We start from the raw sequence: 16,141 nt of genomic DNA, 5'->3' as shown, positions 1-16,141 counted from the left end.
TTAAAACGAAACCCAGTAAAATGTCCAAGAGGACGAGTGGCATCGCTTTCGCATCCCTCAGGTTTGACACGCACAGCATCACTTTCCATGATAGGGGTAGTGAGAACAAAGTTCCCATGATGCTTTACGGCATCGCTAAGGTCACAACGTACAGCATCGTACCCATCGCAAGGCTCACAATCGCATTCCACTTCCGAAGCCCCACACTTGAATTGTGCCTGTCTAAACTTGTTTTGTGTTTCTCTGAAAGTATTCATCTTGTTCGCTCGGTCTTGGTAGTCCCAATGAACTATCGATCTTGACCATAGCTCCTTTTTATACTAGTCGCAATGCAGTCTCAAGCTTGTACATCGTTCCTTTTTTATGTTTTTATGTCTTGTTTTGGAAGGTACGTCTCTAAGGTACCGTCATCATTGTATCGTAATGTCATGGGTGGAAAGGCCATAGAAAGGTAAGGGCAGTGCGGAGACCATCGATTATGTTCCAGAATAGCTGAATCTTTATAGATACATAGATCCATTCGTAACTTCAGGCCACAAGCGAAACACTGTACTTCATATCCCAATCCTGACTCAGGTCCCAAGTAGACAAATCCTGTTCTAGCTAAAATATGCGAAGAAGTTAATCCTTTCCTATCCGTAGGCCATGCTTGAAACGTGTCCAATCGACGGGCACAATCACAATAGTCAGGCAAGAAAACCAGAAAATGATAGGGTTTGAACTTGGAGTTCTCATCGGGTTTCTCACTCGATTCTTGCTGTGGCGAAGTCATCCTTCTGGTGGGTGGCTATCCTCTTACAACCAAAGTTTTATACTAACATGTCCATACGGCAAAGTGAAATGATTGGGAAGTCGCACTCGCTTCTGGTACACGATTTGATAGACTTTTTCCAAGGGTCGACTGACGATGTGGTGAGTGGGTAAACGTACAATCTTGTTCGGTTGATAGGTGGTCACTTTAAAATGTTCATCCTCTCGGGATTGCAAGGCTTCTTTCAATACCCCAAAGTTGACCACACGACTGGTACGATAATTCAGAGTCAATCCTTTCACTTTGCACGTCGTGTGCACTTCTCCTTGTGGGTCCCGGTATTCGTAGCCGTAATTTTTGGGACCGCCACTGACGAAACTTAGAATCGTCGGGATGCTCGTCTGTCCAGGCTCCTAAACGGTCTCCTTCGATGTCAGGGTGCTGTTGACTCGGGTGATGGATGTAAATGCAACTGTCAGTGTCAAAGTACAGGACGCGTTCCCCTAACAGTTCTAAAGCTTCGTACAATTTTAAGCGAGCATGGGCTGTCACGTAAGCCGCAATGATGACATTTCCAAAGGGGTCGTCTTGTACAAAGTCCAGATCTTCTTCGTAATTGACCAAGATCAAATCATCCCGAACGACGTCCACGTGTTTCATGTATTTGGTTTTGTCGTGAATCATCTGGAAGTAGCCTTCGTTTTTCTCGATGTGATCTAAAGAGATGCCTTCTTGTTCATAGTATTTCTCTTTTAATTTTATTTGGTCTTCGGGAGTGTGACACCTGGAAGGATAGCCACTGGCTTCTTGCTTCAGTTTCAAAAAGGCATCCACGTAGTCGGCGAAAATGCCTTTCTGCGTGGGGTCACCTTTGTGGTATTGTTGTGTCTTGGGAAAGTGACAAATTTCGTACACTTCTAACAGGTGGTATCCCATGTCCAAAGCTTTGAACAATTCCACGCTGACCCACGTCCCCGTCAAAGCCCGTTCTTCCTGGGTGTGCTGACAAGGCTGATCTTGGTTGCATGTTTCGGCACAAGTACGGAACAAAGGAAACATCAGTTTGCCTCGGCAATGGTGAAGTAGCACGGGATGGTACAAGTCCGTGGGAGGCAAGACTTTGCACTTGATCAGACCTTCGTATTGTCGAATGTTTTTCAGGTCGATGTGTTCCGTCAACAATTGCGGGTGCCCTACAGAAAAGTGACAATATTTGCACACGTAGGGACACAGCGAACACACGTCCAAGTATTTGATTTCTTCTGCTTTCTCTTCGTCGGCTTGGTACAGCAAACAGGTGGCATTGGTTCTACCTCCGTACAAACTATCCCTCGGGTTCAGCGGGTCCATGAACTGGTAACTTTCCACGAGGCGTTTAAGTTCGGGATCGATTTTCAAACGGTGATCGTACTCGTGTTCCCACATTTCCACCACTTGGTATCCTTCCTGTTCTAACTTTAGGCGTCGCTGACAAGTGTCATGGTACAAGTCTTCCATGGTTCGTTGTAAAAACTGATTTTTAGTGCTACGATCAGGGTAACAGACGGGACATCCGTGAAATAAGCAACCGTTAAACTCGTACACGATCTCGGGGTTTTCTAAGTCCCAACCATCGACCGAATGCGTTCCGATGGTCTTTTCACCCCCTCCGTTGCGGGCATGCTGAATCCATTTGTCTTCCTTGTCGCACAAGTAATGTAACCAGTGTAGGGCTTTGACCGAGTATTGACGTTTGACATAGTTGGTCGTTTGAGGACTGATGACAGCCACGGTGTTTTCAGGCATGAATCGTTGCCGGTACACTAAGGAACACGCTTTGGCAATGGTGCAAGCTTCTTTCAAAGGATCGATCCCTCCGTGTTCCATGAACAGTTCTCGAAATTTTCCACAGCATCGCCGTAAAATGTCCACGTCGGAACGACAATACTTTAGCATTTTTTCCTGAAAGTCGAAAGGGTCCGAGGCGTGAGCCTGGTACCAAGCGTAGAAAGCTTCTCGTTGTTCGGTACGCATGTTGTCGGGGTCGTAATAGTGAGCCTCAGGTAAATGGGGTAGAACGGCGTGTTGATTGGCTTCCGTACTGAAAAAGTGTGGAAAGTACCCTTTAGCCATTTCTGTCATTCCAAACGTTTTAGGCATTCGACTCAAAGGCATGGCCAAGTAACTCATCGAATCTTTAAACTGTACTTGTCCCACTTGCATGAAAATGATTTTGGCTCCGTTCAAAGTCACTTTAGGACGTTCGGTGCCATGTTGCGTATAGTACCTCAAAAGAAACTGTCCATCGTATCCGGAGAAATTGTGAGCCATCACTGTGGCATGACGATGACAATCTCCGTAACGTTCGATGTCCTCTTGGCTCCACGTCTTGTCGATGGGGTCTAAGACCCATTGGGCAAAATCGGCTAACGTGTTCGGTCCTCGAAAGATTTTTTCACGCCCTCCGGGAATCTTGCTGCAGTGAGGGCAATGACTGAAAATAGGTTCTTGAATGCACTTATCGCACGCTCGATGAGCCACGCAGAAATTAGGAATGTGAATGCCGGTCTCTTGCATGCATTCGAAATAGAAAAAGATGAAATTGCCTTTCTTCTTGTGACCGTCCTCTTTCTCTGGTGGGGGTTGGTATTTTTGCACGTAGCATTGGTGTTCCAAGTCCACGATGTGATGACAAATGTGACATTTTTTTTCCCTGAACATACGTGTGCCTTGGCATTATTGGTACGTAGGCCTTGTCCACACGTAGGGCACAATCTCAGGAGTTGACAAGCACATTTCTGCTGGGAACCTTGCGTCTTGAGATGTCGTTGGTAACAGGCAGGGCTGACAAACGTACGCAGACAAGCTGGACAATGTACTCTTTCTTGTCCTTCGCTCAGACAGGGTGGAGAGGCCAAACATCCTGAGCATTTCAATCCGCAATGTTTGTGTTGCTCTCGATTGTTATAGCCACAGTCACATTTCTCACAGTAATAACTGTATCGCAGGAATGCAGTGATACTGGTAATGATATCGAAATGGTCATCGTGATAATAGACATGAATGTATTTTCCGTCCTTAAAGTCTTTCCCTCGAAACAACAGAGGTCCGCGCACTTCTTGAGGGTGCACTTTCAAGGTGTAGCGTGGAGCTAGGGCATCTTGCAATTTTTGCATCTCAGGAATGCCACAGGGTGTGTCTTTGGGCAAGTCGGCTTGTTGTAACAGGAGTTCTGCTTCGTTTCGTTGTTTGGCTCGGTCCGATTGTCGAATAGTTTTCCAGGCTCTTTTCCATTATGTCGTGTCGTTCTTGTTGGCATAGGTTCTTCCCACCACGATGGCTCGGGCTAAACACATCTGGTCTTGAGAATTGTGAATTTGGACGAGACTCTTTTTGGTGCTGCGAAGGTTGTTCACCAGTAGCACCTTATTGCGTTGTCCGGTCCCTTGAGGAGGAGAGACGTGGGTCATGTCCAGTGTGGCTTTTCCATCGGTGATGTCAAACTGGTCATTAGATTGTTGCACGTGTTGAATCTTGTCCATGACTTTGGAAGTAGTTAGTTCTGCGGGTCTGCTAAACTCGATCCAAACAGGGGATTTCAAACCGTCGTGTTGTATGGAAAGTCTCAAGCGATCGTCTTCTTTGGGTTGACATTGTCGCTTGAGTGCGGTGAGCAAAGAATCCCACACCCCAGTGATGAACACTTCTGCTTTCTCTAACGGTACTTCAGCCTTGAAATCTTTAAACTTCACTGAGTATTTGTAAGCCGTGGTTCTAAATTTTCTAGAGGAGCGCTTTTCCGTCTCTCGAATGGAATAGTACTTTTCAGGGTTGACTAAGGGTGGTGAACTTTGTTTAGAGGGTTCGAATTCTGGTTCACTCATGTCCTCTTCAAAATCACTGGCATGAATTTGTGCCAAGACTTCAGCCCTGGTACGAGGCGATAGATAACGTTTCTGCCTCTTACTTTCTTCTTTCTTCTCGAATGAATAGGATCGTTTCATCTTGAGTGCAAAACGTCAAATGACTCAAGTTTAAACACCATAGACTAATTTATAGTCATGGCAGACCAGCGTATATAAAAGGGTGTGTCTTGTCCTTTCACTATTCATTTCAGTCTCAAACCGAGCACAACGATGGAAGAGACTAGCCAAATCGAACGTTTCATCAGAGCTTTGCGAGGGGTCATTAAAAAATTCTCTTCAGACCAGCCGACGGACTACTCTCCTTCCTTTCAAGATAAAAGTCAAGATACTTGCTATATCTGTCGAAAGAAAGGGCATTGGTCTTCAGAGTGTCCAGACCGTCAAAAAAGAAAAACAGGGGCTAGAAAAGACAAAAGTCAAGATACCTGTTATTATTGTAAAGAAAAAGGACATTGGTCTCCAGATTGCCCAAAAAAGAAACAAGAGGAGTCAGAAGAAAAGAGGGATTCTTCAGAAGAGAGGGATTCTTCAGAGGAAGAAAGCAGCCAGGTGAAGAAAAAGAAACAGGAGAAGAAAGGAAGAAGGGAAGAAAGTGAGGAGGAAGAGGAGGAAAAGACTGTGACGTTGAAGAAATTGAAAAAACAGAGAGAGTAAAAAAAGAAACAGAAGAAGTGAATGTACTTTCTAAAGTGTTCTGTTGTGAATTGTGAATTGGATTGTAACTATTGAGAAAAGAATACATTAATTATATAAGGTAAGTGTCTTTGAGTTTTGATTTTAAAATAAGAAGCTACACTCACGCACTCATATACACGTACTATAGGGGTAAAATGGGTTGTTTTTTTTTTTTGAGTTATTGGCAATTGAAAGTGTATCTCTTTTCGAGAGACGTGGGTGGCCCTGAAAAGGGCCTTTTTTGGTGTAGGGGTGAGTTTAAGCAATCAACTTTAACTGCCTTAAGCCTTTGCCACGGCCAAGGCCTACTTCTGGACTGCGTACTGTTGATGATGATGATTTGGTTGAAATCACTAAGGGTGGTACGGTAGGCTTAGTCACAGGGTTGACGTGTTTAGCTCGGGAAGGTCGTATTCTCTTCGGTCGTGATAAAGAAGTCTGATACATTTGTTTCAGACTTCTTAACTCCGCTAAAATGTCCAACAGTACCGTGACGGTTTGACTTTCACCCTCTTGTTTCTTTGCTGCTACTTCTTCTTCTTCTTGTTTTTTTCTTACCTCTTCTTCTTGCTGCTGTTGCTGTAGGAGAAAAGCTTGTTCCGCTTCCTTTTGTCGTTGTATAAATTTCTCCAATTCTTCTTTCTGTCTCTGTCTAAAATTCTCCACTTGCGGTAATGAAGAAGGAGACGAAGGTTTCGGAACAAATTCTTGCGAGGTAAGAAAATCCACAAAATCCCAATTCACCTCTTCTGAAAGTAAGTCCGGGTTCCCTTGGGCGGTCTCCACTGCTGGTGCACCCCAGTTAATCGTTTTCTGAGTTTCCGTCATGTTGAATCACTGTCGCATAGATTGACTGCACACAGGCGCTAGCGAATCTATATAGACCACGTGACGTCACAGACTGCTCTTTTCGGATTGGATGCGGGCTGACTGAATTTTATAACGCGTGTTTGGATTGGTCAATGAACTCAATCCATTTCAATCCTTCCTACCCCTATAAATAAGCGCAGTTCACTGCATTGATTCACCTGTTCTCGTCGCTTCAAGATGTGGACCACAATCGAATCATCTATCCTTGTTTCTTCAATGATGTTTAGGACGGACATGCTAATGTATGTCCGATCCAAGTGGACATTTGTCCACAAGTCAGACACCAGTCTGTGGATACAAAGAGTGTACGTGGAGAGACAAGGTTGCCTCAAGAGGACACTGATTTATGGCCCTCGAGTAAGAGGCAGCTTGAGGACAAGAAGATGCTGCAGATGCCCTTTATGTTAAGGGCATATTAACATAAACCCAAAGGCCCTTTTCAGGGCCACTCATAGGTCTCGAAAAGAGAATGACTTTCCATTGCCTATCCTTTTTTTTCTTTAAAAAATAGGGTCCCAACCCTATTCCATTTCCCCTTGAGGCTCAACGGGCCCAAACGTCTTTTTCTTCCAATGTTAAATTCCCTTGAGGCTAAACAGGCCCAGGGTTTTTTGCCCATGTTAAATTTCCACTGAGGCTAAACAGGCCCAGGGTGGTTAATGTTAAATTTCCATTGAGGCTAAACAGGCCCGGGGGGGGGGGTCTGTAATGCTAATTCCCACTGAGGCTAAACTAACTCCCTATACTACTCAAGTATTAAAGCATTATTAATATAAGAAGATAGCAACCACTTCTCTACACATATAAATTTTCAAATGATATCCAAGGTTATACAGAAAAAGAGCAGATCCAGTTCCCGCTTTCATGGAACTCGCGTTTTATAATTCATTTATTACTGTCAAGTTCCAGGCATGAAACACATAAATCATGTGAGGAAAAGTACATTTTGTCAGCGTTTTTTAATGGCAGCAGTTTTCAAAGACTTACCAAGATCTAAAAAGCAAAATATTATACTCGTAGTTAGCCTAAATATCTCATCTTCATTTATAGGCAAATACACTTGAATACAGCTATAAAGTGCCGTTCTTTAGTTAGCTACCCATACCGCCAGCCGAATTTGTCACTGCAATTTCTTATCAGGAATCGCGTCACAATTAATACTTCCAGTTCAGTACCCACGAATGTAGTTCTAGTCTATTTTTAGAACATTTTTTCTTCTCTCATTTTGTTTTTATTTATGCATTTTTGTAGGGATTTAAAAGTAACTGTGTATTCTAGATAATATGAGCTCAGGGTGTTGTTGTCTGTGTGTATTTCGGCGACAGTGCACAGTGAGTAATAAGGCCTTGGTGATGATCCGGAAGTGAAATATGTGTTCTGTTTACATGCTGCTATGTTGACAGTCCAGCATCTCAAAAAAGAGCAGGTCAACCTTTGACAAGAACTTCACCGTGAAGTCATCTTTGAAGGTATTTTAGATTAACATATGATTTGCATTGATTGTCACACAGTGGAAAGGTCAGTACTGAGAAACAAATGTAGAGAACATATAGTAAAATTGTGTTCTATGTTCATCAAGCAATCAAAACTACATTGTTGTTTATTTCCGATCTTGCGTCATAGCTGATTTGGGCACTACGCTCAACATAATGCTATGCTTATAGTTTGTAAATAAATGACCTTTATTATTAGGCACAGAATACAAAACGTGTGGTAGTATTAAACTGCTTTTAATGATTTTGGCCTACCATGGGGTAAATCTTTCAATGAAGAGAAATCCATACTTTATCTCCATGTTTTCCCCTCGTTATTTACAAAGGTATCAAGCATGCATGCTTGCATGTTGCATACACAAGAACAATTCATATACACGTGTGCTAACATTGTTGATTTCTGGCGGCAGCGCATGGGCGGGCGCCAGCTTTCTCCTTTCTCTGTTTTTATGTGTTTAGCATAATTTTCATGGTAAATGATTTTGTGGAAGAAAAAAAATCGGTTCTTTCATAGTTCACTTTTTCTCCATCAAAATAAAAACCGGGGTGCAATGGTCACACTTACATAATATCTCGGAATTGGTTTAGGATATTTCCTTATTGTTTGAACAGTGCAAGATCTTGAAAACTCCTGCCATCAAAATGTTTGAAAACTCCTGCAATCGAAACGCTTGCATTTTTTTCCAGCACGCGATTCATGCGTACCACGCTCTGCCTTGAAAATGGACAGTAATTCAATGCTATTTTCAAGATAAAGAAAACTCGGTCAAGAACAAACCTGGACATGTACATATCTGCGTGTGTGTTTCAGTAATAAGTCATAAGCTTACCTGCAGTTTGATTTCAAGTTCACTCGTCAGTTCAAAATAGGGCCTGTAAAATAGGTTTTAAAAACGATTTATATTTAATCAATCATTCCAAAAAGAACTCAAACCAGCTACTGGTGGTGCTAATTTAGAAAAGCAATAAAAAAAAAAAAAAAAAAAAAAAAGGTTTTATGCATTAAGTGGAAATAAGCCAGGAACATTAAACTCGAAAGTACAACAACTAAATTTTCCGATCAAGGTGTGTTGACACGTTCATACTCGAATACTTCCGTTTTGTATTTCTGCGGAATGGCGTTTTGGAAAACAGAAAACTTAATCTTGGGAGTTGACCTTATGACCAATATTATTTCAGAAACGAAAATAAGATTATAAGAACTGAGATCATAAAGCACAGATCAGTGAGAGAGAGAGAGAGAGAATATATTCCACGAGTTGTATAAATGTTTCATTTAAAAAAAAAGAGGCTTGCCGAGTTTCCTTGCAGTGAAAAATATACCAATACTCTAGGAAAGATACAGCTTTCATACTATACTTATATTTTATTTATACATACAAATATGCATACTCTTGTTCGAACGGAGTTTAAGATTGACTACTGAAAACAGTGTATTGACGGAGAGAGTGATCACTTCACAAGCCTTCTAAATGTGACCCCACAAAAATATAGTTCTGCATTTATTTTAGCTATTCACAAGTCTTTTGAAAATTGTTAATTTGCTTTTGTACTAAGCTTTTTTTCCATCTCATTCATATTGACTAAATATATAAAAGAGACGCTTTGGACTAAAACTGGAAAAGTTGGTTTAAACGAAGAAAGTTGGGGTACTCCAAACATTGTATGGCGGGCGTGTCCAACAGAAAGGCTATTCGATCACGGGCGATTACATCGAAACGAGTGGGTATTAATATACGCGAATCAACGAATCAACAAGAGGTAATTCGAATTATTTACAGTTGATTGAATTCATTATTATTTTTATTTTCATTAATACTAACTGTTGGTCGGTTTGCCTGCCACTTTTACGGAAATCGGTCCAGAGACATTACATGCCGTGGGCAAAACCCCGATACACTACTTTTTCGAGGATTGTCACCCATGGCTTGCGAGGATGGTTCATACAGAGGTAAAGAGAGTGGGGTGGGGTGGGGTGAAATTGATACATTGGGATAAAACTGACATGATAGCTGACCAATCAGCAGAGAAAGCGGATTGGGGTGGATGGGGACTGACTAAAAGGTTATTTATACCGTCCATCTCGCTGTTGCTGCCTTGATCGACTAGTATGTTTATTTTGTCATACAGTCTGGGGAGCGGGAGGTGAGAGAGAGCGATTTTGATCAAGTGAGGTAACCCGGCATGCTGACTGACACTCTACTATCTAGACAAACACACACTCTACTATCCACACAAACGTACTCGCATTCACACACACACACACACACACACACACAATTACTCTACTATCCACGCAAGCGTACCCGCTCTCATAGAAACGCAAAATATACTATCAAAAACCTCAATATCTACTATCCACACACAGGAAGGAGAACAAAACATACACCAAATATACTATCTAAACAAACGTACGCACACGCATACAAACACACTCTACTGTCCACACAAACACACACACTCTACTATGCACACAAACGTACGCTTATTCATACAAACACACAAACACACACTCTACTATTCACACAAACGCATGCGAACTCATACAAACCCCAAAGATACTATCCACACACGGGAAGGAGAAAAACAAACACCAAATATACTATACACAAACGTACGCGCACTCATACCAACACACACACACACACACACACACACACACACACACACACACATATACTTACATTAGTAAAGGAGTGAGTGTTTATGATCACACTACTCCATATTTACTCAAATTGGCAACTTGAATAGTCTCTTTTCTAGGTTTTATTCTAGATTTTTTAAAACTTCAAATAAACCTGGTTAATGCTGGAATCTTACAGGCCTGGCCCCACACACGCAGCGTCTACTCCAGTCCTGCTCCCTATTTACATTTGTTCCTAGGAGCGCAAAGAGCGGGTTGAATGGCCTCATCATCCCAGTCTTCACTTTGTGGGATAGTGCAGATTTCACTCTGTCTTCTATTTTGCGGTTGGGGATGATGAGGTCTCCTTAGTTCTGGCACTGGTATTGGTGGCTGTAGCTGAAGTTGTTGTGGTTGTGGTGCTAGTCGTTGTGCTGGTTCTAATGGTGGAGACGTCCTCACCTCAGGCTTGACTTCACACAGAGGTCTCAGCACGTGTTGAGGCAGGATTCTTTCTTCTTTCTCTTTCTTCTTTTTCCTGTCCTCCTCGTCCTCTTCTATTTTCGCACTTTCTGCAATTGACTTCATAGCCAGTTCATCTAGGAGGCACAAGGCATACTCCAGCTGCATTTGCAGTTCCAAAAGTTTTGTGATTATGCTGCTCATTTTTTCACAGTTGATTAATCAACGACGGGTAACCAGACTGACAAGCGCTCCTCTTTATATTTGTAAAGCACGGACGTGAAGGAAAACATCCCTACGAGTTTTTGTTGGGTCAGAATACTATAGAGTTGATTTTAGGGTGAGGGATAGAGAGGTCAAAGAGCATGTATAATGATAACAATTGAAAACAACTGATGGACACATTTTTTCGAAACAAGGTTTTTGTTTAAACAACTAACAACAAACAATTAACCAAAAAACATTTTTTTACAAACAAACAAACAATTTTTCAAACAAGTAAACTATTTTGGCAAGGTTGACAATGTTGCGAAGTGAAGTGAGATTTCCACTGATGGAAGTCATTGTGCCATTGATGTACACTACGTTTCCTAGCTAAAGACAAGAGATAGCCATAATGGTCACAAAACCATCGATCAAAATAAGTCACTATATGTTCTAAAGAATATCCAAGACTGCATTGATGAAGAAAATACATACAATATCGTCCACACACAATGGAATCTGTGCCTTGGAATTTCACAGTATTGAATCGTGTCTTCTGGGCATTTCTTCTCATAAAGTCGATGATGTCGTCTTCCAAAGGTGGCAATCCAAACTAATCAAAATACTCCACACAACCCTCTTTAGGGAAGTATACGGCTACCCAGTGGGTTCCTGGGAGATTGTCGTCCGTGTTGATGACGTAAGCTTGATGGTCTTGAGGTTTGTGACGACGCAGTTCATCTTTAGTACACACGAAAGGATTCAAAGAAGCAGTGTACGAAAAAGGTAATAAGACATTTTTGCCTGCTCTTAAGAAACATTTTTGGGGGTTTTGATTGTCGATGATGACATTTTTTGAGAAACTCTTTGCCGTGCGTCAATGTGGAATCTATCAAAGCGTGAAATCCTCCTATCACCATCGGTTTTAAAACTGGGGCCACCGAAAGAAAGACCGATTTAAATATTTCTCCTCAATCATGTCCTCGCTGTCGAGCGACGTCTCGGTACACTGGATACATGACTTAAAACTCCTTAAAAGAATCATTTTCGAAAATGTAGTTTCACCGTGACTTTCCCTTTGGAAAATGGAATGTTTTGTCCCAGATCTCCTTTTATAGCAATGTTGACAGTGTCAAAATACGACTTACTGACGGGTAAATAGTGAAGGTACTGAGGTGTATTCCACTACGTTGTGCTCCATCACATCGTAAAACACAAATATGAGTCCTTCGTTCAGTTCTACAGGGATCCAAGAGCCCTCTATAAATCTATATTACTATTGATCTTCGGGCCCAGATTCTGTGCTACCATCTGTGGATGTCCACCTAAAATAACAAACAAACTACCATTAAACCTGATGGACAACGTTTCGGTATCCTGAAATTTCATCAGTAGGCGACAAGCCACTTTATGTTACCCAATCTTAACACTTTTTTGGCTTTGCTCAGGGCTTTGCCAAACGCTGCCTCGAACCTGTCAGCTATTGTTTCCAACAAATGTTCACCGCTAAAATAATAGCCTGACGAAATTTTCGTGTAGATGCTGAATGATGAATTGCTTGCTGACTTTGTTTCACCTGAAAACCCGATTTTGTTCATTTTTTATTGCAATTGGACGTTCGGGATTTCAACCTGGAAAGTGTTTTGAGATTCAGTGATGCTTTAGATTTGTGTAGTTTAAATCATTTCCGCCTAAGCCACTTCCCAATGGGCTTCGTGGTCTGACTGGATGGCCTTAGGTAATTTGGCCGTGTAAGAACACAAACTATTGTTCGGAAACACCTCCATGGATTTGTAACTGGGAAACGTTAAGTAAAATTGGTTGTTGTTGTTTATAATTCCAGAGTTCTGCTGCTGTCCGAAGGGTCACTGGAAGTCAGAAGAGTGTCTAAAGGAGGATTTCTGTTGTGGTTCTTGTTGGAGTGGTGACTGAAGTTAGATGCAAGACTCTCGTTGTTCCCGTTTGAGGGGTTGGGAAGAAGGTAACTGATGCAACTGCTCAGTAAAATGGTACACAGTTGTTTGTCTCGTTGCAAACTCAGATTGACAATAGCCGCACCGATGACACAATACACCACAAAGACTTGGCAGAATAAGACGATTTGCGTTTTAGGCACATGTTCTCCACACCACACCCACATGGGATGCTTTTTGTAGATCTTGCAGAGAAGAACCTGGTGAAGGAGTGGTCACTGCGGTGATAGCGGTTGAGACTGTGTTGAAGGGCATGATGGTCACATCTTTTTATAGTCGATGACTTGCGAAGCGTCAATCCAAGAATCAAAACTAGAAGGATATCCTTTCCAACGTACTTTGACTTCTTTGACATGTCGTTTCCCCAATCTTCGGGTTCTTCGTTCGAGAATAATTTCGATGTCGTATACGTTGTCTTCTTCTTTAGCCACACGTTGTAACACGTTGTAACTCGGGCAAGAAAACGTTCCTTTTAACATTTCCCCGTTCATGTCTTCCAATTTATAGACGACAGGACGACGGCCACGCACTCGTCCAGTGACACGAAACAAATCGGTGCTCCAGTTGGGTAAGTAACCTTTGTCGAAAGTGCGTTTGGTTTTGCCAATGCGCACCCAATCTCCTGTGGCCAACACTCCACTTTTTGGGGGACAGTCACCGTCGGGGAAGTACTAAACAGACGCTCAAACACAGTCACTTCGTTGTCGGGACGCTTCGATGGTAAGATTGGTTGTACGCTTTAACCAGGTGCGGTAAGATGTCAGTGTACTTGAGAGTGTGTTGATGCGTAAAATATTTCCACATGCGTTCTTTCATGGTGCGCTGAAACGTTCCACGATGATCGCTTTGGTTTCGGGATTCTCGGTGGTAAAAAGGTAATGTCATGTTTCTTTAATTTATTTTGGAAAGCTTGGTTCAGAAATTCGTGCTTTGTCGGTTTGCCATCGAAGAGGGTGACGACCACTTTGTTTCAACACCAGTTGGAGGGCTCGCACTAACTCACTGCTCAATTTGGAAGTCAATGGCACAACCAGAAGAAATACTTGTAGCCACGATTGTAGGTGGCCAAATGAGAAGCATCGTCTAAATCGGCTTGCCATTGATGATCGATGCCCTCCGCTCGGGTGCGACTTCTGGAAAGTTTTCGTCGAACGGGTTTGTGTAAAGTGTACGTGCCTTTCTCTTGTAATAATCGTTGCACTTGAGGTAAACGGAGACTTCTCAGACGGGTTTTGGCAGCACGATACAATTTCTGGACTCCTCCGTATCCCGCAGGACGGGATGGATCGTAGTAAATGCCGGTTAACACATAGTCCACTTTAGTTAATAAGTCACCCACTCTTCACTGATGCTACTCTTTTGTTCGTGTGGTATTTTCCTGGTTGTAATGATTTGCGTGTCCGGCGAGCCATAGGTGTCGAGGGGGATGAGTATGTCTAAATAGGGTAATCAGTTCTTGTTTCACTTCTGTCTTCACCTTCCTTTTCTCTTCTGTGGGAGAAGGGATGGCCATCATCTTTTTAATACATCTAGATGTAGGTGGTGTTGTTGTGAACTTGCGTACTTTCTCTGTCGGTGTTGTTAACTTGCGTACTTTTTCTGGTGAAGTTTGAAACTCTTTTTCTCCTTTTTCTGTCTTGGTTACTGGGGTAGTGGTGGTGGACTTTTCATCAGGGTCTTAAAATCTTTCAGAGTTGGCAGAGCTGTTTCGTCTAAAGATATGCGGTGAAAGATTTGCAATCGTTGCAACAGTTGACTGTACCTTTCCGATTTGTCTGTTTCGGACAAATCGTGGAAATACATCAACGATTGCAATTCGTATTGTAACTGGGACATCTCGGTCAACTGAGGATTGGGAGGCGAATGCGGGGTCTGCTGTTCTTGAGAACGATGGTATTACATCCATCGTTTGTAAGGCACTACAGCCAGTTTTCGTCCTTCCATTCGATTTCAGTGGTCACGCTAAGGTCTTCTGACTCCAGAGGTCTCTTAACTTCCTGGAAGCATGGGCAAAACACTTCCCAGGAGCCCAAAATGTGGGTCCTAAGATTCCTTTGATAAGAGTTCCTAACAGGGGTAAAAATTCTTTGTGTTGCACTAACATCTTTTTCTTCTGACGGATGGGTATTTTTGTTTGAACCAGTTGGCTAAGAACGTGACGATGTTTGGCCCAGCATTTTTCTGGTGTTTAGACAATGGTATCGTACCTTTCAAGACGTTCAAACAACAATCTCACACGGCATCGAAGACGTCTTTGGAGACTGTTTGAATGAGGGTTTTTTTCGCATCGGTGGAGAAGCTTTGGATAGGACGACAACATGTCCCCATGTTTGACTAAACGAGTAGAAGGATGTTTTCTCGGGGTTTATATCTTTATTTGTCGGTTCCAGGGCACACACCAAAATTACACTGACGTTGATGACTTGGCGCTCACCCTTTTTTCTGGTTTGAATATCGCTTCGTCAAAAAGGTGACGACGTATTTTCCAAAATCGCTAGAGATACCTCCAGTTTGTTTGCTCCTCTTTTTCTTTGGACAACTGTCTTTTCTTGGGGTGACGTCAATGCCTGGTTAAGCATTTTGTTTTCTTCGGACAGGAGAACGACATGGTAACTGTGTGCACTTCTATGAGGGAATATTTTTAAGTGTTCAGGAACACAAAACACTGATCCCCATCCTTTTGTCACAAGCCTTTTTTTATACTGGATTGCGTCGCCACGGATTGTCTTTACGTCGTATCAACTTGATGACAGACATCACACGTCGTGGATGGTTCGCAACGGACTAAATCGGAACAGTTCTTGCTTGGACAAATCCAATAAACCCTGTAACATGCCCGATCTCTCTTGGACTTTGATTTTGGGGAAGGTACTTTGTGAGCAGCTGCTACTTCAGTTAAAGAGGAGGAGGGTGTCACCGCTGAAGAAGTTCTTGGACACGCGGGTTTCCATTGTTTCATCAAATGAAGAAGAACGGGTGTCAAATGGGGCTTGGCTGGCATCACTCGCAACGGAGAAGTGGAAAAACCCGAGGCTACTGGGGACGCGGTCACCTTCGCTGTATGTCGTGGCCTCTTGTGTGAATAACCTGTGTTCTATGGTCGTTTCTGTTGGCTTTTCTTTTTTCTTTTTTTGTAGCTTTTCTTTTTCTGTTGTTGTGATCTGGTCTTGACAACATTGCTCTTT

At 42.5% G+C, this 16,141-nt stretch overlaps 1 protein-coding gene across 4 annotated transcripts in view; it reads right to left on the bottom strand.

Moving 5' to 3' along the window:
• LOC149776465 (SH3 domain-binding protein 5-like) overlaps positions 1-16,141 on the bottom strand; it is a 48,586-nt gene that overhangs the window by 15,900 nt on the left and 16,545 nt on the right. For all 4 annotated transcript variants that reach the window (XM_089940890.1, XM_089940889.1, XM_089940892.1 and 1 more), the window contains one exon: positions 8,525-8,567. In XM_089940890.1, coding sequence (XP_089797016.1) covers positions 8,525-8,567 — 43 coding nt within the window. The remainder of the gene's footprint in view (positions 1-8,524; positions 8,568-16,141) is intronic.

Source organism: Sinohyriopsis cumingii, chromosome 18 (genome assembly GCF_028554795.1).
Source record: "Sinohyriopsis cumingii isolate HCF-2022 chromosome 18, ASM2855479v2, whole genome shotgun sequence".
NCBI lineage: Eukaryota > Metazoa > Mollusca > Bivalvia > Unionida > Unionidae > Sinohyriopsis > Sinohyriopsis cumingii.
The sequence above is the reverse complement of the archived record's forward strand: the minus strand, read 5'-3'. Positions and strand labels throughout refer to the sequence as shown.